General features: G+C 40.1%; 1 protein-coding gene across 1 annotated transcript in view; it reads right to left on the bottom strand.

Annotated features, from left to right (window-relative positions):
* The window catches only part of RCOR1 (REST corepressor 1), a 29355-nt gene extending 5753 nt beyond the window's left edge, over positions 1-23602 (bottom strand). Inside the window, exons 1-11 of the mRNA XM_075193006.1 lie at positions 23226-23602; positions 23059-23118; positions 9796-9876; positions 7293-7345; positions 6340-6501; positions 5128-5246; positions 3787-3865; positions 1357-1551; positions 920-997; positions 749-806; positions 84-313 (exon numbers count right to left, since the gene is read on the bottom strand). Of these exons, the coding sequence (XP_075049107.1) occupies positions 84-313; positions 749-806; positions 920-997; positions 1357-1551; positions 3787-3865; positions 5128-5246; positions 6340-6501; positions 7293-7345; positions 9796-9876; positions 23059-23118; positions 23226-23376 (1266 nt within the window). The 5' untranslated portion in view covers positions 23377-23602. The remainder of the gene's footprint in view (positions 1-83; positions 314-748; positions 807-919; positions 998-1356; positions 1552-3786; positions 3866-5127; positions 5247-6339; positions 6502-7292; positions 7346-9795; positions 9877-23058; positions 23119-23225) is intronic.
* Positions 23603-24408: the final 806 nt, after the last annotated feature.

Here is a 24408-nt window from a genome sequence, read left to right as displayed (position 1 = left end):
TCAAACTCTCCATTGGCTGACACTCGCTACCTTGCCACTATCACATCAGCAGTGGAAACTACACGCTCTCCAGCAGGCGTTACCTCTTCCTCTTCATCCGACATCTTAATGGCAGTATCTGGGAGCTTTATAGACTTCTCCAAGCATTCTCCGTTCTCCTCCGGCTTCCCATGTTCAGCTTCCCATTCTTGTAAAACCTGGTCTATGTTGAAGCGACGGCGGTAATTTACAAAGAAGTTCTTTACTTGAATCACCGATTTGTTCCCAATCACGTCAGAGATCGCTTGAAAATCACGTCCATATTTTCTGATCGCTGTGACAAAATGTATAGAACATAAAAATATATATATAGAAATATAACAATGTAACCAAGTCACATCATGCCTGATGCTGGGTGAGCTCATGAGCTGAAGATTTGAAACCTATTGATGCCCAGGTGAGTAACAATGTGGTGGTCCCCTGGCAACCAGGAGAAACCATTATCCCACAGCTCGTCAATTATAATAGGGCAGTGGTTGTGCAGGTTTTTGCTATTGCCCTCCGCTTTATACATGTTAAAGACTACAGACCGTCTGTAGTGTCAGACGGAGTGGATATTTTTACATAACTTGGAGGGACCAAGTTCGCCAGCACAGAATAGCCGCAGTGGGAGGAGACTTTCTGCTTTAGCTAATAGGAAGGGGGGGGGGGTTAATTTAAACTAAAGACTACAGTTACTACACATGACAATTGGTTTTTGTTTTGGTACCTTGTACAGCAAGAAGCTGTTCCTCTGTTGTCCAGCGAGCATTAAACTTCTGAGCAGCCTAAAAGAGGAGAAACGTATAATATGATTACGGCTCTAAGCTTGTGTCGCCCATGTGCACCAGATATATTAGTGCTGGAGGGAGCGTGTAAGGAGTGTAAGTCTTGTACTTACCTCGGGAATCCGGTACTCCTCTATCCCACCTTGTAGCTTTTCCTTGAGTGCACTATTTGTTTGTTTGACATTTTGAATCTAAAAGAAAAAAGAAAAGGTTTCAGCACAGGGCAAACAGAGGACTTAGAATCCCATCTATCACTGAACAAACAGGACCGAGACATCGTTTAAAACCTCCGCTAAAGTAATCTTCTCTCATAGAACGTGTGGTTAAAGCGTGGTCGTCCTTTACCACACACACCAGGGATTCCCAGAGTCCTCACAGTGACCAGGGACAGAACAAGTGATTGGTTCTCTGCAACATGGAACCAGACTGAGAAAGTGTCATTGGCGCTTCTCCACCAATAAATAAGAACTAAATGCAGTTGTAAAACAATAAGGAACCATTTTATTAATGAGAAAACGTATGTGGTCCTTTGCCACGGAGCGGTACCTACCTGTCTCTTTATAGACACCAGCTCCATATCCAACTGTCTCAGCAGGGTGGTAGCAGCGTTGGAGTTTGCAGAGACGGCTGCCACGTCCTCCTGGGAGAGGAACATCCCCTTTGGGGGTTTCCTCTTCGCCCTGTTCTTGGCTTGTGACGGATGCTTCTCTTTCTTTACATGGGGGACAGTGTCATTTTTTGTTTCCTGTCCACACATGGAACAAACAATGAGAAATATTAGGTGCACGTTGATTAATTTAAAAAAGGCAACAATCACCAACTGTTCTTAAAGGGAAACAATGTAAAAATATATTATATTTAATTACAGAATACACTGTGCTGCAGGGAAGCTTAGAGACACATTAATGAAAGGGTTTAATGCTATGCTTAACTAGCAGAAACAGCACTTAAGCAATTAAAAGATAAAAATGACATAAGCCCAAGGGGGTGTGTGTGTGTTTAATATATACATACACTATACTGTTCTGTGCATTAATGATCATTAATAGTGGATGACATATTGCTTGCTATAGTAGTAAGAAAACAAACAAATCCTAAAACAATCAATCAACAAGCTACACTAGTGCAACAACGCCTCCCTGTGGGAGAAGTACTTTACAACACAATCCTCACACAACTGATTACAGAACACATCTTGGGAGTGTCTTTTTAAATACCTAGGACACAATTTGTACCATCATCATCAGCTATTTATATATATATAAGAACACCATAAGAACATAACAGCTGTATATAGTTTTAGTTAAAGACAGAAAACAGGATTTTTGTATGCATATTAAATCTATTTCTCTGAGGGTAACTGCAACCATGGTGCAGAGAGGCTGGCCCAGGATTCTGGACAAATTTAGAAAGCTCCTCCCCCCTCTATCACCTCCAATCAGGAAATATCCATCAACTAAGCCATAGTGAAGGGAAGAAAAACAACAAGAACCATTTTACAAGTTCAGAAATATTTAAAACCATAATAAAATGGAGAAATGAATTTAACGTAAATACAAAAATCCCGTTTTCCCTGTCATCCAATTGAGTGGACTTTCCAACGCTTGTCCAAGGTGGGGTACGCTCTGAGACAGCCAAGCGCAGACCCTTACGTCCATCATCACCACAGAAATCATCCTGTTCAACAGATTACTGATCTTCAATACTCAATCTTGAATCTGTACAACTAAAACTGGGACATTAGATTCAGATTCAAGATGGGGCAAAAAAACATCTCTACTTTCATGACCAAACACAGATTGGAATAAAATTCCAACCCTTATTGTTCTCTGTGATCACCACCACAAAAGAGATTAAAGACTGAATAACCTCCCAGTGTCAATCTTTTCACCACTGGTCTTAAGAGACAAGACGAAGTCTTTGGGTTGGAATCTCAGGAGGTCCATGATGTAGCCTCATGTTATTATTCCTCTCACTCAGGAGTCCAAAGTGGACCTGGACCACAGAAGAAAAGGTGGGATCCAGCACAGGATCTCCTGGTGGGGCATGGAGCCCATCATACCAAGTGTTTATCAGAGGGTTTGGAGGCTAGTTGTTTGGCTGATGAGGACAGTTTCCCCCCTATGTTTTGCTCCACCTAAAGATGAATATTGACCTCTAGATTTGGAGCCTCTAGACCTACCCGAGAAACTAGAAGATCAAAATATCAGACCTTTTGGGTCAGCTCTTTCCTCACACATGTTCCAATTAACAATTTTGTCCAATTCCGGTTCAAATGACTTTCTCCCCTTTCGTGCCAACTTCTTAAGTCCTTCTGGATTCTGCTACCATTTCCCAAGCTCTAAGCCACAGAGTTATTCCACACAGCAACTACCAAGGCCAAAATTCTGGCCTTAATCATCCCCCAGGAGCGGAGGTGCTGGTCACGTCTGTTTCTCCCAACCAAGACAATAGTAAACACTGCTATAGCACCTACTCCTAGGGCACTTGGTTGAAATGGACGTTCCCCGATTGGAGGAGATATAGAGGAGTAGCTTTCAAAATGGTGCAGATTTCAGCCAGCCCCAATACCCCACAGTCCTCCAATTTGATAAAACAGAGAAAAAAGTAGAAAGAACAATTGTTGTACAAGGAGTTTCCTCAGTAATGAATAATCTAACTAGCTTGTAAATGCAGAACAGACAGAGAACCAGAGACAAAAAACACCATCGCTTAGAACTCAGACCATTGGTGTGTCATTAAACAGTAACGTGCACGCCCATTCTTGTATAAAAAAAAAAAAATATACCAGAATGAACTTAAGAAACATGTGGGAAATTAAAAAAATACAAGAGAAACAATATTGTCTAAATCTCTGGGTCTTCCTGGAGAGAGCAGTTGTACATTTAAAATTAATAAAACGCTCAAACACCAGAGAGGAAAAACAATTATGAAACCAATCAAGGGGGGGGGGGGGGGGGGGCAGCAAATGAGCACTTGCCTCTTTCTTGGGCTCCTTTGGCTGTTCGACCTCCATATCAACTGGATTAGTACCATTGGTCTCTTCCAGCTCATCGCCACTGCCGAATGAAAACAAAAATAAAACCAATGCAAACAGTTACAACTAAAACTTCAGAAGCTCCATGACCCCCAATGATTGCCTATCTACTCGGATAGCAGTATAATAGTGTCCTGCATGCTAATCGCAGCCACAACCAGTCCCTGGCTCCACAGAAGCACTGTAATGGACGGGACACAGTATTTGGTGCACTATTAACATATTGAATGCATCTATTGGTCCCCTACCTGGCAAACCAGTGTGGGACATTTATGTTGTAAAAAAGGTTTGAATATTCACATGAAGGTCTGATCCTCCTTAAACCGTACCCATGCCTAGCAACTCATGCCTCAGTTATATCACTAGTTCCTACTGAATTAATACGATATATTCTCATGAACTCAACCCATAAAACGGCTGCTTTGATTGGGTGGAAGCAACGAGGTCAGTAATTACCAGGAATCAGAGGTTTGCACTCCGGTATCAGAAAATACTAAAACTTCTACATGTAACGGCCAAACCACCAGTTTCCAGCAGTCACCAGATAATGCCGGTATATTCTCCTTAGTGAATCAAGAGCTAATTAAAGAGCTATTCCTAGATGATTAATGAAAAGGACACCAGGGGCCTGATTCATTAAGGATCTTAAATGAAGAGGATCCTTATTTCAGTCTCCTGGACAAAACCATTTTACAATGCAAGGGGTGCAAATTAGTTTTATGTTTTGAACATAAGTTAAATACTGACTGTTTTCATGTAACACACAAATATCAACTTTAAATTTCAGTGTACAAATAAGCTATCAAGTATTTGTGTGTTACATGAAAAAACAGTCAGTATTTAACTTACGTGCAAAACCGAACACTCATTTGCACCCCTTGCATTGTAAAATGGTTTTGTCCAGGAGACTGAAATAAGGATCCTCTTCATTTAGGAGCCTTAATGAATCAGGCCCCAGATACCGAATATGGGGACACCCACCCCCCCAGATACCGAATATAGGGACACCCACCCCCCCATGGGGACAACCCCCGGCACACTCCCCTCCCCCCATGCTCTAGAGCTACCATCTTCTTGTTTCAGGCCATTTCTCTGCCCCACTTACAGCACCCCCTCAGTCTGCCTAAGAGGTATATACAGTGTTTACTTTTGTATTTTGATGACAACAACTCTGTTTATTTGAACATTGTGTTTTGTATGATAAAACAATCACCTCTCACAAAACAAAAAATATAACCCCTCTGTTGACATTTCCTGTACAAAAACAGTGTCTGTAGAAATTACCTTCCTTCACGTTCCCGCTTTTGCTTGCGAGCATGACGATCCATCACACTGGTCTTGGACCGCGTCTTTTTCCAAGAATAGTAAAATTTTACTAAGCTGGCGATAGATTTATCGGGAAGCTGCAAGTATTAAAGAAAGGTAGAGATTTAGTTGTGAGGATAATACAATACAATTTACATTACGTTGAACAATGGAAAGTTATAGTAACTGTGGCAAGTGCAGGAAACCAGCACATCAGTCAGATGGCAAAGAGTAGGATGGAGATATAACAAATGTCCTGTACACCAGGGGCCTGATTCATTAAGGATCTTAAATGAAAATGCCTTTGTTATCTAAATCCATTTAAAATATGATGTTCTCCCAAATTAATTTTTAATTTTGTATTTCATCCCCAAAAAAACACATCTTTTGAAGAAATACAACTCTGAGAAAGCCCTCAATAAGTACAATTAAACCATTTAAAAAAACAAAAACAAAAAACAAAAATAGCAATAGAAACCAGTATGTATATACAACTTTAAGAGCAGAATTTGATGCAAATGCACCCAAGAGAAGTGTGTTCAATTTTAGCAAACACGTTTCTTTACAGTGGACCTGTCATCTTCATACGTAAAACATTTTTTTTTTTTTTTAATTATGTCATTTACTGTGTGCTATACCTGTACGGTTCCCCCATGTACATTACTTCATGTAGTCAGCCATAGCCTGGACAGATAAATATTCATGTATAATAATGAGAACGTGGTTCATGTATTGGCTGGAGCACGCTCACTGCTCGGGAGGAAATCTAATCATTCTGAGCCAATCAGGAGCCTGTCTTATACTTACAAGAGAACCCCATTGGCTAGGAATGACCTGAATATATAAAACACAGGCTTCCCCATTGGCTCAGAATGATCCCAATTGATTAGTATCACAAGATCTTCAGCCTACTACCAAAGCTAAAATATTATATGCCTATGGTATGCTTGGAAGTTGAAAACAGAAAGTGAGGGGGAACAGTTTTATATCAAGATTAGTATGGGCGTTATTAACTTTATAGTGAAAGCAGGCCTTTACGCAGGCTGTACCATTAATGTTCGATTTTCCAAAGCTAAATGACGGACGCTAAATAAGCATCTATTCCCATCTGGAACATCAGGCTTCGGCCTTCTGTGGTCACCTAACAAACATTGGGTCACTGGTATATCCGAGCCAGCGAGAAGTTCTTACCATTTGCTGGATCCTATGAAACGTTTTACCATGGAAGCTGAACGCCTGCTCAAACAGGACCTTATCTTCCACCGTCCATTCATCAGGAAAGGGGGTGAAGTTCGGTAAATCAGCCAATGATTTCTCAATGTTGTGTTTGTGCCAGAAGAGCATGCCAAGAGCCTGCAAGGGAAGCGTGTAATCATGTTAGCCGGAGCAGGAGGATGAATGACATGTCACACGTAAGATGCCAATATTTACACGCAGACTTGTCTGTTCCACAGAAGCAACCCGGTGGTCATGTGACTAATCTCAGGGTTTAAGGAATTTGACTTTGAAGCTCTTACAGAAGACCACACGTGATGTCCAATAGGAATATCCTGTTGGACCCTGTTAAGTTTTGGTTCCCAGCGCTGACTAAGGTGGTCGATGATTTGATAATGTTAAATCTCACATCTAAATTCTCCTCGACCATCTGCTTCATCTGACATCGTTGACCATTCTGTTCAATTACCAACTACATTCCTTAGGTCTTCAGGACAACATCCTATCCTTGTTCTCAACCCATTTATCAAATCAATCAGTGTTTCTCTGGATCCAACTTCCTCTATCAGCGCTATATCATTTGCACTTCATCTTGCTTGGAAAACCAAGAAGCTCCGAGATATTTATAACAATCACCAGCACCAGACATTTTTCCTCATTTACTAGACTAGAAAAATGATGGAATCACATTGGTTGCTATGGGTTACAGTTCTTTTTATTCTATGTGCCAGTTTCCATGAAAGTCTTTCCCCCACCAGAAGGTAGGAGCTACAGCAAACAGTGACTGCTTCTTGGAGAAGATGGTAGAGAGATACAATTAGAACACAACTACTACTAATAATAGAACAGAATAGTTTCTATACTTGGACTTTGTTAGTTGTGGCAGAAATCTACATTTAATAAAAAAGGAAAAAAAAAAAAAATGTTACCTGCTCCATGTTATAGCCATGCTTCTCTTTCGCGACAGAAATGTATTCATCCACTGAAACCAAATTACAGAAAAGTTAGTAAGTCTGTCCCCTGCGCCATAAACCCCAAACCATGCGTGTTATCATGAACGTAGTAAAGTTTACGCTGGATGTGCAGATCACTTTTCCACATGGTGAGAATAAAGTGCTTATATTCCACCTGACAATCACCAGTTTCAGCAAAGCCACTACTGCCTGAGAGGTCTCCGAATAAGTCGGAATCTCAGTATCTGTCACATGGTCACCCAATAGGACTGCCAAAACAAATAACCTTGTTCAGTCACATTTTACATTTACGTCCTATGCCTTATGCCCAACCCCAGAAGTCAAAAGTTAATATGCAGCTTATTTTATTAATTTGCTTTGTAACACTTTAAGCAAAATTACTATTTACAACAAGAGCACAGAATTACATGACGAGCCTTAACAAAAGCTTACCAAAAGAAAGACACCATCAGTGCTGTAGACTAAAGGCATAAACAAATGACATGTGGGGACAGTAACGATACTTTGGGGTCCAGCATCGGGGAAGGTTCTGGTCAAAGTTAACGTGTGGAACACATTGCTCCAATTAAGTAGAAGCTACCAGAGGAAAGTATCCAGTTCTGCGCATTCCTTGAAGCACAGATGGGGGGAACAATTGATTGGTTAAAACCACCACTGAGGGGAGATCCTAAACCATCTATGGAGGACTTCAACACATTTTTAGATATTTTAGAAAACCCCAGCCAAATCTATTTCAAGCTCCACCCAAGAAAGCATCTTAATTTTTCTTTCATTTTACTGCAAATCATCAGCACTGAATCTAACACACCGACATGGATACGTCTTTTTAAACATTTTGAGCACCTTTAGAAAATAGCGCAAAGCAAGAACTCAAAATTACAAAACCAAGGCTGGAGCAACCACAATTGGTAAATGTAACGTGTAAATGTGTCATTCAGTACATGTAGCAAACGGCCACAAACCAGCATTATTGGGTATAATGCAGTGGTTCCCAAACTGGGCACCTAGGCGATCGATCTCACAGGGGTGCCTTGGTCAGGGCCAGTAATAAGCAAGGCAAAGAGCTACTTGGTAATTATTTTGGCTTAGGGTTGCCTTGAAAAAATTTTGGAGACCCTAAGGGTGCCTTGAACTGAAAAAGTTTGGGATCCACTGGAATAATGTATGTAAACAAACCACAACTGCCATCTAGTGGCAGAAACACAGATACAAGTAGACGACATTTCTTTATAGCACTGCAATGTCAGCATTTCACCGACCTAAGATTCTACACATTTGAAGGATTAACTCTGGAAATGTGGAGCTAGGATTCCCATTGTAATATGACATTCCAGCAAACCTTACTGAACTTTAAAGGGTTCAAATGCTTAGAATTATTGGACCCTCCAACACAAAATGTCAAATTATATCATGATTAGACGGACAATCTAAGTGTTACAGACAGATTTCATAGGATAGTGGATAGTAGTTTTCCCATTAGGATGCAGAACATTTCACTAGCAGATGAACTACTAATGCTGAGCCCCATCTTCTAGAATTCACAATCATTAATATTGTAATATTCACCATTCTAGAACAGGAGCTGAGATGGATGTGAGCAGAAGGACCAATAAGAAATTACAAGCCCTGTGTTGGTGGCTTCTCATTGGTCTGCAGTCACCCCCCATAGGCTGAAAGACCAGCGCTGTACTACAGAATTGATGGGAACGGTAAAGATATGATTTAGGTCAGGAAAGAAGGGCAATCAGGAGCGCTGCTTTAACGTATGCTGGCATAGGCAGAGGGTACATAGTACAAGTAGTGCAGACACGGCACGACCACAACAATGGTACAGGGTTATCTTTAACGCTCCATCACCAAGGTCTCATAAACAGCAGACATTTAAAGGTCATCTTAATTGCTCAGAAATATATGTTCTCCCCATGATTGTGGAGGAAACACATGGACCAAAAACATACCGGTAGGTTAACATTAGAGAATTTAGACAGTAAGCTGTACTGGAGCAGCGACTGATGTGAAACATTCTCTGTAAAGAACGGTGTAATAAGTTGGCACTAATGAGAATATAAATGCTGCTCATGGAAACACAGTATATTTTAGACAACAATGCTTTGCTAAAACCACCCCCAACAGGCTGTAAGCTGGTACTACATACCAGGTTTCCTCAACTAACCTAGAACAGGATAGCAAATTTAAGATGTTTTAGAGCCAATAATTCAATTATGAATTATTAGCTTGTGAATATCTCCATAATACAAACAAAAATAAATTGTTTTCTCCCAAAAAGTTCTATAACTTAATGAACACAATAATGAAAATCACAACTTGTGATACTTCAAAGGACCACACACACACTTTTAGTGTAGTGCACAGTTGTGTTTTAGGGTACTATGGTTACTTACGGACTATAAGAGTTACAGAACACATTTATTTGTGCTGTGTATTATTAAATACTTACATTTGGCTTCGGACAGGTTCTGATTAGGTGACCACACCAGCATACCCAGGTTCTCACGCTCCTGACAGGCTTTTGCCACTTCTGTAAAAGAAAGGATTACAATTCAAAAGTGCAAATAAACAGAACTTGTAGAAGAGTTCAACCAAACTGAAAACCAAAGGACACAAACAAGGCCCTTATCCACGGTTAAACTCACACACAGACTGTCGTACGCAATTGCACGTGTGGGCGGGTTTTACTGGAGAAGACAGTGACCACGTAATCAAATTCTAGTGGTTGTTGGATCATTGGAACCATTAAAATACTTTGTGTTGCCAATATTCCAGTGGTCCGATTGGCTATTGATTGTTCTATCTCCGCCAACAAAAAAGCTGAGAATAGTCTCTGACAAGCAGCAAATGAAGACAGAATACATGGGGCTATAGACCGGAATGATAACCGGTTACATCCACAACTGGGCACCTACAGTTCTCATGATGCTTAGTTACTGTGAAATAGGAAATAAACCTGTAGCGCGGAACAATTATGGAAAGAGTTATCCATAGCAACAAGACGTTTTCTCTCATTCCTTTAGTAGCAATAGGAAGTGACAATTACAGCAGCTCCACGTTTTCTATTTATCTCCATCAAGAGACCCTCAGTTCATACAAAAATGAAACAGATATACATCTGCCCCGGTGCAGAGCATGACAGACTGCCTGGTCTCAATCTTTTTGTGTCATGTGCCCCCTTGTGCAGTTTACTGTGTACCTTTTGGTGTATCAGTTTAATATTTAGGTCAAAAATAAAGTTTTCAGTTTAACTGATGGAAGTACCCCTTGGAGTAGATGCATCACAGGTCAAGGACGACCTGGTTTAAACCGACCATTTACTGTGAATTAAAAAAATTATATTAATTAGAACACAATGGGCACTCACCCCATGTAAATAAAGATCTGATGGCTGGGTCAAAAAAAAAAAATAAAAAAAATATATATACGGTACTCAGGGAATGCAGAAAAACAATTTTATTTCATATGTGAAAGCAATGTTTCGAATTGTGTGTGGTCTTGAAACTTCACTATTATTTATGGAATACGTTATCCTTATATTTTTCTGCATGTCCTGTAACTATACACACACACACACACACACACACACGATAGCCTATAAGTGTAAGCCTCTCCCATACTACGATGTGAGAAATGACTAGAGGTAGGTTTCAATATGCACCTCTAGGTGGCAGGTCCAATGATCCATCATGGAGATCTGTAAGGACAAGCAATACTGAAGTACACACACTATTCTAACCCATCAGTATTACCAGAAGCACACAAATAAGCAGGAAGCACAAGAGAAATGTGTTACACCTAGCATAATGCATCCTGGGCTCTGTGAGGATATCACAATACACACTAATGATACAACTTATTAATGCTATGTGTGTTACAGAATCTGTCTTTAGCTGTATTTGAAAACCAAAGTGGATAACAGCTCTTGGATGTCATACACAATTATAGCCAATGTATAATGCCAAATGTATATACAAAGGACATATACAAAGTTCCTTGTGACATTCATCCTGGCACCGTGACACAGATATGTCTGACAGACAAGTGGAAATCACTGACCTCCGTCTAAGGGGAATTAATTAAATAGTTTCCCTTACAGCAGTGTTCAGACCCACACACATCACAGTAAAGGCTGCCCACCTTTGGGAACACCAAAAGAAAATTAGATTACATTACCACAGTTCTGCATCTTGAGAGACAATATGGCCACATTACAATTTGATTTACATTGCAGGTTGAGTCCACCAAAGCAACTACAGAGCGAAGGGTATGTGAAATAAAAATATCTACAAAAGGTTTAGTTTTTCAGCACCTTATGAATTGCACCTCTAGAGGAAATATGAAATGGGAATGGGTCTCATATGCTCCTGAAATTGACAAGAGCTGAACACATGCTAACATGTCCTGTAGAGCCTGGTGATAGATGGGTGCCCGTAGTAGGATTAAAGCTATATTCCCATCTCCCAATGATTGGACAGCTATTTTGGAGAAGATTTTTGTATGCAGTCGAGAGACCGAAGAGAAGGAATGGAGATTGAAAATGTTGATGCTTAACAGTGAATTGGGAGATATTTCTGGTAAGAAGGGTAAATAGGGATTTGCAAAAAGATGGAACGTCAAAGATGCACATTTCCATGCCGTGAGTAGCAGACCCCAAAAAATATCTTGAAGTTTGTTCCAAACCTGTGAGAATCCTTTAGGCACTGGAAGTTTGTGGCAAAAACTTTTTTCCTAATGGAGTGTACTTTTACAAGTGCTTCCATCCCTGGTCTTAAATATCCAAAATGGAATTGAACACAGGAAATGCTTTAGACTTGTTTTGCACTTCGTCCACCTTGGAAGAGATGAACCCATTACCTTAAGGACTGCCAGTATCTCCTTTAAGAAGGATTGTACTTATTTTTTTTTTGGGGGGGGGTTGTTGCCTCCTCCAAAGAACCCCTGATCTACTGACTAAAGTAAAGCAGCTGCGTCTGAAGACATTTCACATAGTGGACAATTCAATTAATAATGATGTGCTGCAGAATGCCTCTGGGATAGTTTTGTAGACATTCAGCAGCTAAGCAACAGAGCAGATTTTCCCTTGCATCCCATAGAAAGTGCTTCTAGACAGATCATGGTGGACACAGTCATTTGGGCTGCTGCAGTGCACTCTTGGACCATCCTATTAAAACCTTAAATGGGTGAAATCGTATACCTCAGGTTCCACATTTCCTGCATCTCTTTAAGGTTCTTCAATAGTTTATTATGGTGAAATCCTTCAACCTATTTACGTTTTGTAACCGCCCCAAATGGACATGATCTTCATGCTTTGGTTCCCGTTTCACACTGTATTTCCTGCCCTCTTGGATTAAAGACGAATATATCTGTTTATTGTGTGACAAAATCAATATGAACAAGTTTTTTTTGTTTTGTTTTTTAAAAAGTATACCCAAGAGTTTTACTGTACTAAGTGAATTTAATGGGAGCTGGTAGATAGTTTAACTCTGAAGGTTGCAGATTCTACTCAGGTTTGTGGGGAAGTGAGCCCATAGATCAGGTAGTGCTGTGTGTACAGTAGAGAGGATAACTGGAGCTGCACATTAAAAAATTAAAATTATATATAAATATGTGGCAAGAGATGCTGGAGGAAACTTTGATGATTCTAGCAAAACAGCTACCGCAGAGGCAAGGAGATGTGAAGGCACAAATCTGAAGGATTATATGCACTACTGCTAAAAAACAAACTTGCATTAACCTTCAGTTCATTTTATACATTGATAATGAAATAGAAAGCGTACAAATCAATCTGCTCTTACACTCTTTGGCTGCCAAGAGTGTGTGCTGCAAAGACAAAAAAAAAAAAAGCAAAATAATCTCCCATTCCAGCTTCTTCCTAACTGGGCTCTATTTAGAGATCATTATTTCCCCCCCATTATTTGAAGAAGCAATATGTTACATTTCCTAGTTAGCAGCTCACACGTCTGTTGTGCCAGTCCCCTACTCCCAATCAGCCCCCCAAAACATCTCACAGCGAAGGCGGCACAGAATAAATGCAATGGCAGCAATGTCTGCTTATCTGTGCGTGGAAAACCAAATCTGCATTCACTAAACAAGTCCCTAGAAGACATTTATAAATAATTTACTTAGTCTACCTTACAAATACAGTCAGGGTAAAGTCAGTCTAGCTGTCTGTTGTTGGAGTAACGGCTCTTCCACACAGGCGTCCAGATAGAAGTGTGGAGCCAGATTTTGATAGAATAATAGTTAAAAACCTCAGAGATTATGATCTGTGAGCCAATGTGATAATGCTTAAACAATTAATTATACAAACAAATATAGCGTGCAAAAAAAAGCGGCTATATAAAACATCAGCAACCAGACTGATTTCTCTATTTTACAGAATAAAATCAAACCTTCAGATTGGCTGCAATGTGTTACAGTAGCTACCTGTTCAGTTTCCATCATGTCCTGCATTGTGATATGGTTAAAGAGAATATACGAACTGTGAAATACACAAAGCAATAAGGCCAGATTTCTGATGGAAATTACAGCTCACAAATGCTGACAGGAAGATGCAACATTTTAGTGTATTGTGGTGGGGGGATGGGGAAGCACTTTGATGAAGACTGAAAATTGTTAAGATTTGCCGTCACTACATCCCTCAGTGTTTGAACACAAGGCAGATGTCCCTGGTGAAGCCAGAGCAAATAAAAAAAATATTGAAAAAAAAAATAAAAAAATTGGTTCCCATTTTAGTTCCCTTATTTTGTGTAATGTTCAGCTATATCAAATATGTACACTTTATTCACGGTTTGACAGTCACTGGGTCCAGGAGCAAAAAGTACTTATTGTAGTTGTAAACTATTTTTTTTAACCCCTTATACGTGCCGTATCTACACACAGGTGCAAAAAGTCCTGTTTATGGTAGGAAAATGACTAGGTCTGGCCAGGGACAAAGATTTTTTGGCAGAGTCGGGGAGGGGGGGGGGATGTTGGTGTTAAAGGGTGAATGGTGAATCGAGTCAGTTGTGGGGGGAGGGGGGGGGGGGGTTAATCCATATTCTGTAAGACAGAGTGTATGACAGATGCATGGTTCAGGAGGATCAGTCACATTGCTTGTGATTGGGGTATTACAGCAAGAGGACCAACCATTTAAAGTTGGTGAATGGAATAGATTTGCCTGTTCTTTATTACAGAACTGTAGCGATCCAGGAAAAATGGCAGCATGCGGAAGCCCCCGGGGCACTTTAGTACACTCTTACCTGACTGGGAGTGGAGCTTTAAACTTTAATGTTAAATGAGCGGTCTGGAATGGTTGAAAAAATATCAAACTATTCTCATCATAGGACTGTACCAAGCTTCTATGATGAAGATGGTAGCTGTGCCCACAGAGTCTACCATTCAATACATTGCCATTGTTTCCCTTCTCTACATCCTCTCAGAGGTTGTCCATGAATCTTACTGAGGTGTGATAAACCTATTATAGTACTACAGCTTGTGGGCATGTTCAGAAAGGACCAGAATGTGAGAGCAGGCAAAGCTTATAAATACCGTGTGCAAAGAGATAACACAACTAGGTCTATTATAATTAAGCAGCAATAAAAGAAACTATGTGTGATATTACAAGCCTTTAATAAAGGATTGGGATATGTAGTCAGCGTTCCTTAACGTATGCAGCTGTGATAATGGAGAGCATATCCCCTGCAGTAAAGCAGAGAGGGGGGATCTAGCCACCTGGGTGCAGTATACAAATGCTTCCCTAACAGGAAGTTAAGTCAGGACTTCCAGGAATAAAAATTGATTTATCTTTCAGCCCCAACGGAGACTCTTAACAGATGGTCTATAGATCAGCAGATTTTCAGTGTCCTTTGAACAGCGAATTAAGACTGGTTACTTGGACTCATCAATAGTACATATGATCTCCTAGAGTTTAGTTTTATGGGCTAGTTATTCCCCCCCCCCCCATATTCCCCTTATAATAAACATTGCCTCCCCTATCCATTGTGCAGGACTTCAGTGAGAAACCCTGTGGTAACATTATTACCCCACAGTAACCGGGGTCCAATCTTTGCCTGGCAAGTTTACGCTAAGCCTACTTGGGATAGCCCCCCCTCCCCCCTAAACCAATGGGCACCACAACTGCTTTGTAACAGACTCTTCTGGCACTGTCCTGCAGTATTTAACCGGTCACCTACACAATGGAGCCATTCATAGGGAGGGACATTGGCACCCAAATTGTCATGCTTGAAACAGGCAGAGCAAGTCTAGAGAGAAATTTTAGTTGTGTGCATTTTGCTATCTTATAAGTAAGCCTGGACTATAAATCTTTTGAGATGCCATTTTTTTTTTATTTTTTTTTTAAAAAAAGGACAACTGAAGTCAAAAGATACAGTTGCTCTGTATCAGGAAGTGAAGTATAAATGTTAGATAGATAACAGCTCCCCCATACACAACTTGGTGTTTGACACAGTAATTACATTTGTTAAGTGGAGTATATCATCAGAAAGAATAGTCTGAGCTGTATATAGGACAGACAAGGAGGCCACATACACTTAGATCTAGTGATTTACAGATTGACATTAATTGGATCTGTCAATGTTTTTTACCCACCAGTAATGAGATTAGATATAGATATACACACACACACATATATATATATATATGTAAACATAAACAATAAAAAAAATAAACTACAAAATACACACCAAAACCTAAATATTGATAGAACGTTACGTGCACAGATCTGGGGGCAATTTACACTAACGTGACAAAAGAAACAGTTCTACGTGGCCAGCATTATAGCCACCCACCCAATTTGGCCATTTGGAATTACAAACATATCCTAAATAAAAATACATATACACCCCACTGAATCAATTCTGTCAAAATCGGCAAATGAAACATGACCCAATATTTTATTTCACAATGAGAATAAGAATTATACAAAACAAAATTGTCATGTTTCAGTGTGATGCCCCTTTAAGCAATGAATAATTGACAAGCATGGTACAGAAACAGTAGTTCCCCATATTGGTAACACTGCCTGATAAACACTAACAGAGAAGACGATCCATCTGTTTCACAGTTGAAAATACAAGGAATGTCGAGAAAACTCTACCAGGGCCGATACCTTCATGTTTGTGTTCTCCTATTTAAAGCCCAGTCTGTCCCTGTATAAAATTTTTACTAGCCCAAGTGAAAACGTAATATGCAGTATTAAAAACCAAGAACATAGCAATAGAACAGCTCTAAATATAATCATTTTACAAAAAACTTCCAGAGCACAGCAAGGACGTGATTATATTTTCAAGCCTAGCATTATCTGGATATTTGTGGATGTTGAAAGTGAGGTCTTTTGCTTTGGGAACATACATTACAATGCAGCGTTCAGTTATCTGCCTGTGTTTGTGCAGTCCCGAGGACTGCCTGGCATTTCAAACTCTCTTTTATACCAAGGAAATTGTGTGTGTAACATTTCAATAGAACGTCATCCTAGGATGCTCCAGCCGTTGTCAGGTCTGCCTCAGCACTGAGTTTTCGTACAGAAGGGAACATGTTGTTACAGAGGAGGATTTAACACATCAACTCCAGGAAAGGACTTAATGCTTCATTGTTATTAGCAACCTCCTCATATCAGAAGAGTGTACATAATGTCAGCATAATGTGAACTGAAAGGGGATGTGGGGAGCGACATCTCTGAACGGCTGCAACATTTTATTCATTTTGTTTAGAAAATAAATTCCTCCTACAACAAAAATGCAAGACATGTGTCATACAGTGTATTTACCTCTATTGCATGGATTCTAAAAGAAAAACCATGTAATGTGTTCAACAACCTGAAAAGCAAAAATAAGTAGGTCATCATTTTGCACAGTAAAGTGGCCTCTGATAGATTAAGATATAAAGGAGATTTTACCTTTAAACAATGTGGACACGGCCATTTCTAATTCTGTCTCTTCTCTGGGTTTTCACCAGAGAATGGAGGAGAAATAGAAATGAGCATAAAAGATAATTGATCTCTATGGAGAGACAGTCGAAATGTTTTAAATATTATATAAAAATTAGTATATAGCAGTTTTGTGGGCAGGTGATTTTACATTAAAGATATAAAGAATGTTGTCTATAGAATGTGATATAACACACGCATACATTCTTCAAAACCTGCAGCTGACTCCTCCTGAATTTACTGGTTAAAAAACCAGATTACTATCAGTGCAGGACAAGAGACAAGCCCTAGAAAACTGATTATATATAGAGTTGGCTAGAGTGTCAAACAAGAACCAGGTGGAAAACGAAGAGTGGAGGTTGTGGGAGAAGTTAGACCCAATGTATAACTTCTAGTGAACAGATCGTGGAACGTAAATCCTTTCAGAGTTTGTTGTGGAAAACTGTGACTGACCTGCACAGAGCCAATGGGGTTGAGGACAGGTACCCCACTGAATACCTTTAGGATAATTGAAATACTGAATGCACGCCAGGACTTACCACCCAACATCAGAACCCAACCTCATTACTAATGTCTGAATGGATGCAAATCCTCAAAGCCATCTTCCAAAATCTAGAAAGCATTTCCAGAAGTGTGGAGGTTGTTATAATAGCAAAAGGGAACAGCCTCAGTTCTAGCCAACGGTCTCACTTCCTTTCCTCTCCCTTCAATATAAATAATGGCACCTGCCAGGGATGCCCCTTCTCTCCCCTACTTTTCCCCCTCATTATGGAACCTTTAGCGGCCAGAATTAGAAACAATCCGGACATCACGGGCATCTCCACAAGTTCTAGGGATCATAAGATAGCTTTGTACGCTGATGATGTTATCTTACGTTATCTAGATCGCACATTTCTCCACCCAACCTCTTTAAAGAATTTTCGTTCTACAGTTCTCTCTTGTATTACAAAATAAATGTGGGCAAATCTGAAATATTAGACCTTAATACTCCTCATCATATTACCCAATCACTTCAAACAAATTATAGTTTTCGATGGCAACATAAAAAGGATTAAGTGTTTGGGAATTTATTTATTTAACCAAGAGTTATTCCTCCCTATATTCGGCCAATTTTCCCAGACTTCTTAATATAATCAAAAGGTGATCTAGCTCAATGGAAAAAGTTTCACATCTCATGGATTGAGCGAATGGCCTCTGTTAAAATAAATGTTTTACCCAGACTACTTTACTTATGGCAAACGCTTTGAATGCAAGTTCACTTACATATCCTTAAACACTTACAACAAATTATATCCAAATTTTTATGGACAGGGCAAAAGCCTAGAGTGCGAAAGGGAATTCTCTCTAAACATCAAAACTGCTGGAGGCCTGGGTCTCCCAAATATAATAAAGTATTATCAAGCAACACATGTTCCAGTGTATTCTCTGGCACTCTCCTCCCCATCAGAGTATAGATTCAAATTGAATCAGATATATTACAATTATACTCCCCATATTCCATGCTCTGTATATTATCCCAACACAGGACAAGACGCCTAGCCCAACTTCCCTCCGCACATTTCTCTGTTTCCATTTGGGATCAAGCGACTAGGGCCGATAAATTACGATCTGAATACCAGCTTCTTGTCCCACTCTGGAACAATAAAAATTTTGTTCTGGGCATAGATCATAAAACATTTCATCACTGGACTTCTCTCAACCTACTTGGGATCCAGCCCCAATGAGGGTTTTCCTTACATTTTCATATTTACAGAAAAGATTAGACCTGCCCTACAAAATTTTCTTCCAATATCTCCAACTTAGACACCTTTTTTGATCCCTAAAAGCAACTCTCCCATCGAACCATTGCTCAACCTTGGAAACTATCCCGCATACCTCCCACTACCAGAGGTTTGATATCCACTTTATACCAACTGATTAATAACTTTGATCAGCCAGACAAAGACCCACATGAGTTAGCCTGGGAGCGGGACACTGGGGAGATCCCCGACTCCAAAAGAATGGTCAAAGATTAGAGACATCAATTTCAGTTAGAATAAAAGAAAATTCCTACAAGATTTACTACAGGTGTTATTTGGTCCATTCCCGTCTCCACACCATCTTTCCTACTTCCAGTGACCGATGTTGGAGGGGATGCGGATTGCGTGGTACCCTGTTGTACGTTTGGTGGAATTGCCCTAAACTACAATCTTACTGGTGGCAAATTCATAACCTTATTGAATCCATTACACCGATTAAAATGCCCGATTCCCCTCTATACTCCTTTCTTCCCAGACACTACCCGACCCACACAAAAACTCAATTACATTTTAGATGCAGCTAAATGCTTAATTGCCGCTCTCTGGAAAAATACTTCTCCCCCCTCACGCTCAGCCACCATCAGCAAAGTTTGGTCAATCTACAGAATGGAAAGCATCACAGCTGGCCTCAAAGACAAACCATTGAATTTCCAAAACATTTGGTCTTCCTGGACGAATTACTACAATGCCGAACCTCCATTAACAACCGCTTCACATTTCCCCGTATTCACAGCACATCATCTCTATAGGTTTTGAATGACATACACTTAAATGATAGATTTACATAATCGAGTCCCACTTTCTCATAACTATGTGCATCACTTATCCTCTTATCCATCATTTGATTCATAGTTTAATACGTAGCAAACCCCTATGTCCCTCCTCCCCCCCCCCCCCAGTCTCTCTACCCCCTCAAGTAACAAAACAAAAAAAAAAAAAAAACGTTCTTATTCCTTAATTATGGCATACCTATCCGCCTCTTGTAGTTCTGAGTTTTCTTCAATGTTTGTAAACATCTTGTTTCCCATATGTATATTGTTTGGTATATTTTGCTTATGTTGTTTTGTAAAATTTAATAAAAAATAAATAAATAAAAAGCTATCTGCGGTCCTTGAAAATCCTGTTAGGATTGAATTTGCCTTATTCCATGCAGAACACCATTATGACTTTATCACACAAGCACATGGTCAATAGTTTGTAAAAAGCAAGGTCATACTAAAGCACTGGAACAGAACCAGTTTATGAGAAGTTAACATCTGTTAAAAATAAAAAGATTTGTCCTTTAAATGCAAATAAGCATCTCTAAATTGCCAACACTTCTGGCACACCAATATCTCTGTATTAAAAAGGATTGTTTCAAGATTATAACAAAGGCAACCAAGTGTTATTTTAACACACTCCCGAAAAAATCTGGGTGCCGTTAGTTCAGTTATACAAATTTAGTTGGCGCCATTAAAAGTTATTTTAATTTAGGCTTTCACCAAAATGAGTTGAGAAAACCAAGACAACACTTGGGTATATTTACTATTAAACGACAACGTAAAATATTGTGACTTTTAGCCCTTGCTTTTGTGTACAGTGCAAAATAAACTCACATGCCAAATAGCCAATTTGACCACCGAGACTCAATTGTGGGGGTCGCGATCATTCAAAAGATTGCAAAAGTTAAAGGGGACAGGGCAAATTGATGCCCATTATCACAATTAATCTCCCCTCTGAAGCTCTGGCACTCCGTTAAGTTTATTTTACTCATTTAAAGAATCATTTTTCATATTTACAATACATTTGTTTTTGTGAACTTTGCTTTTTTTTCTAGGTGCATGATATTATCAAACATTATCCCTTCCACAATAGTGGATAAAACCATATCTGACACACTATTAACATCTGGTGTGGTTAAGATGCTCTGTAACATTTTGCAAAAATGGTAACGCCTTTTAGTTTGCTGTATCCTATTCATATTAGCTCTTGTTAGTATATTGTGCCCAGAACAATTATATTATTTTGGTGTGTTAACAATTGCAAATAAGCAACTAGATTGAAGTGCGTTGAGGTACTCCATCAACCACAGAGAATTATTGCTTTTTCGCAAATACCCCATTTTGCAGTGCAAATCCGTTTGCAATTGTGTTATGGCCTACCCACAGTCACAGCTATGGTATGTTGCAACAGGTTTATTCGGTGCACTACTTGCATAGTATGTGGTATTTACAATCTTATGAAAATTGAGCTTTTTTTTATATGTTTGTGCAATTCATATTATCACTGAACAAATACTTTGAAATAAGTAATGCTCTAAATCATTATGGGAAAAACAAGAGTTCCCCCTTGTATTACTCAAACGTCATGAATGGAATTAGCATGTAAAAAGACAGAACAATATGTCTAGCAGAGGATCGGTAGACATTCATAAAGAGTAAAGCTACTTCATAAAGAGTAAATGAACATATAAATATATTTTCAGTTTAACTAGACCACACACAACTGCTGCCACATTAAATAAAAACTAAAAAGTTTAAAATAAAAAGGAGACCAAGGAACTTAAACATAGCACTCGCAGTACAGGGATGAATCCAGCATGTAGAAATACCTATATTTTACAAGGTATATAAAAAACATTTTGCATGAAACCTTGATAGCCATGTGTATATGTAACAGGAAAATTTGTTACAGGACAACTTTAAAAAAATAAAAAGATGTTTTACAAATCATCCATAGCTACAAAACCACCCCCTTGTGTAGCTCACGCTCACCATATTGTATAGTGGGCGGGAGGATAGTTTCACAGCTCACAAAAAATACAATGCTGGGAACTAGTGATTGAATCTGTCCTGGCTGAGGCAGTCACCATTTGCATATCTGAAGTAACCCTCATTGAAAAACCAGGGAGGGTGATAAAATATGAGCAAAGTTAATAAAGAGGGGTAAAGGGTGATGTATAGATAAATATGCATAAGGGTGATGTATAGATAAATATGCATTTATATCTAGAAAAGATTAAATCTAGTGGTGAAACGGTTAACAATGGAAACGCAATGAGCAACGGAGGAAAGTAACAACAGTAAGAGGTATTTGATTTAGTCTGTGCATTTCCCAGACAGCGTAGGCTCAGATGCTGCACATTCAATCCATGTCAACAACTTCCGTCAAATAAGGGGAAAAAAAAATGGTGCAAGCCAACCCTAATACACTGCATTATAACAATTTCTTAAAGATTTTTTATATATATGTGTAATATATATATATATATATATATATATATATATATAATCTCCACAATATTAAAAACAGGTTATAAAGGATGCTGTGAAGTCATAACAAACATCTGAGCCTCACACAGTATGTATAACATTTTTAGAGGTAGCCTCAGTCAGTTTCACCCTCCATGTAGCCCAACGTTGATACTCTTATTATATTTAGTACAATCAGGCAGTAACACCGTAACAGCAGATGACTCCTACATACTCACACCAATGCCAATATTTAACTGTATTGCAACAAAGTACAGATTAAGTTTTTATGCTCATTTGCATAGTAATTCCCCTCTCCTTATTGGCATATTTTCCAAGCTAAACCCAACTGCACCCAGCATCTATTATTTTTTTAAAACCCCCAAAATGTGCTTCTAGCGATGACAGTATTTATTTGGAAACAATAATAAGACATTGCAGTGAAGCCCATCCTGTGTTGCAGAAGAAGTGTGGTGGCACGTTTGCAGAACACGTTTCCTCTGCTGCTATTCTCCCATTGAACAGTAGGTGTAGAGAGAAGAAAAAAAAAGTTGATTTTTTTTTCTCTCTCTCCTCATTAAATCCGTATATAAAAAAAGGGAAAATATGAAGGAGATAAGAAGTGCAGCCCCTGGAGTTGCCCCATATTGGTGCAGAGGGGGGGTGGGGGGTGATTGGCAGCAGCAGCAGGAGGAGGGGGGGGGGCAGCAAGTGCTGAGAGTTCGAGGCTACCACCACAATAGTGCAGAACTTACCTTGGTCATACTCTGGCACCACCGCCTGGTACTGGAGCCCGACCCGCATGCCCCCGCCACCTGCAGGGGGTGATAGAGAGAGAGGGGGTGTCAGGAACAGAGGGGGGGCTGGGGGGGATCTAGGGGGGGAGGGGGGAGTTCGAGGCTACCACCTGGGGCTGACCTACCATGTTCATCATCACTAGAGGAGGTCGAGCTGCCTTCTTCCCAGGAGTTGCTGCCGTTGCCGTTGGGGGCCAAACTTTTGGTGCTGGCGGCGTTATTCCTGCCCCTCCTCTTGCCCGACACCTCTGCCCCCTTCTCTATCATGGCTGGCATTGGTGTAAGTGGGGGGTGGGGGGGTCCGCTGAGGTAAACTGGGTGCAGAAGGCGGGTGGGGTAAGGCCTGGTGACCTCAGCTCCGCCGGTTATGGCCGCCTCCGGTGCCCGTTACAGCCGCAGAGAGAAGACGGGACAACTTTCCGTCACATCGTCGCCAGCACTGGCCACTCTGCTGCTTCACAGCCACAGCGGCTGAGGGGGGGAGGAGGCAACCTAACCCGCTGCCCCTCCTTACTCCCGCCTTTCTCCCCCTTCCCATTGGCCGCCTGGGAATTTTGGAAACACATCTCTCTCACGATTGGCTGGCGGGCCCGTCACTCCAACAGCAGCCGGCGCTTCCGTTTGTCTGGTTCGGTTGAGCCGCATCTCTCCTCTCTCTTGTACGTGGGTTTGGGGTTTGCAATCTCTACGCCCCTTGATATCTGGTCTCTTTTTTTTTATTATGGAGTAAGGGTTTTTTCCTTTGATTTAAGGGGTTATATGAATGAAACTTATTGAGAAACCTCACAGCCATGTCATATTTGAGGCTCTGTGGGTTGTGTGAGAGACTTTATAAGGAATAAAAAGAATTAGAAGTGAAGGGGACTATTTTTTCTCACTGCGGCGGAAGGGTACACACAGCAGACTTCTTTATCCATAAATATAATATATATATAAAAAAGAGAGAGAAACATTAGTGATGACCGACACTGTTTTATTATTGGATGAGTAGGTGTTGGAGAGAGTAAGTTTAAGAGGTGAAGGACAAATTAATTGTACTGTCACAGGTAGTGAAGGATTAGCAAAAGCTCACACACACTTCCACTGTATAATAAGCAGGGCTGGCAATTCACTAATCCTCTTGAAGAGGGCAACTTGTGGAATGAATTGCACTTGGCAGCTGCAGAATAGCCTTGGTGGGCTTTGCAAGTCAGTTTTCTTATTTCAAACCAAATACATGGGTATGGGCATGATTGCAATAGTGATGATTGACAGCTCTTGCTCCCCAAGAGGTTCTGCAGCTTCCATTAACTTTATTCTGGAAACCTC

Source organism: Mixophyes fleayi, chromosome 12 (assembly GCF_038048845.1).
Source record: "Mixophyes fleayi isolate aMixFle1 chromosome 12, aMixFle1.hap1, whole genome shotgun sequence".
Classification (NCBI taxonomy): Eukaryota; Metazoa; Chordata; class Amphibia; order Anura; family Limnodynastidae; genus Mixophyes; species Mixophyes fleayi.
This window is presented reverse-complemented; position numbering and strand designations above follow the sequence as displayed.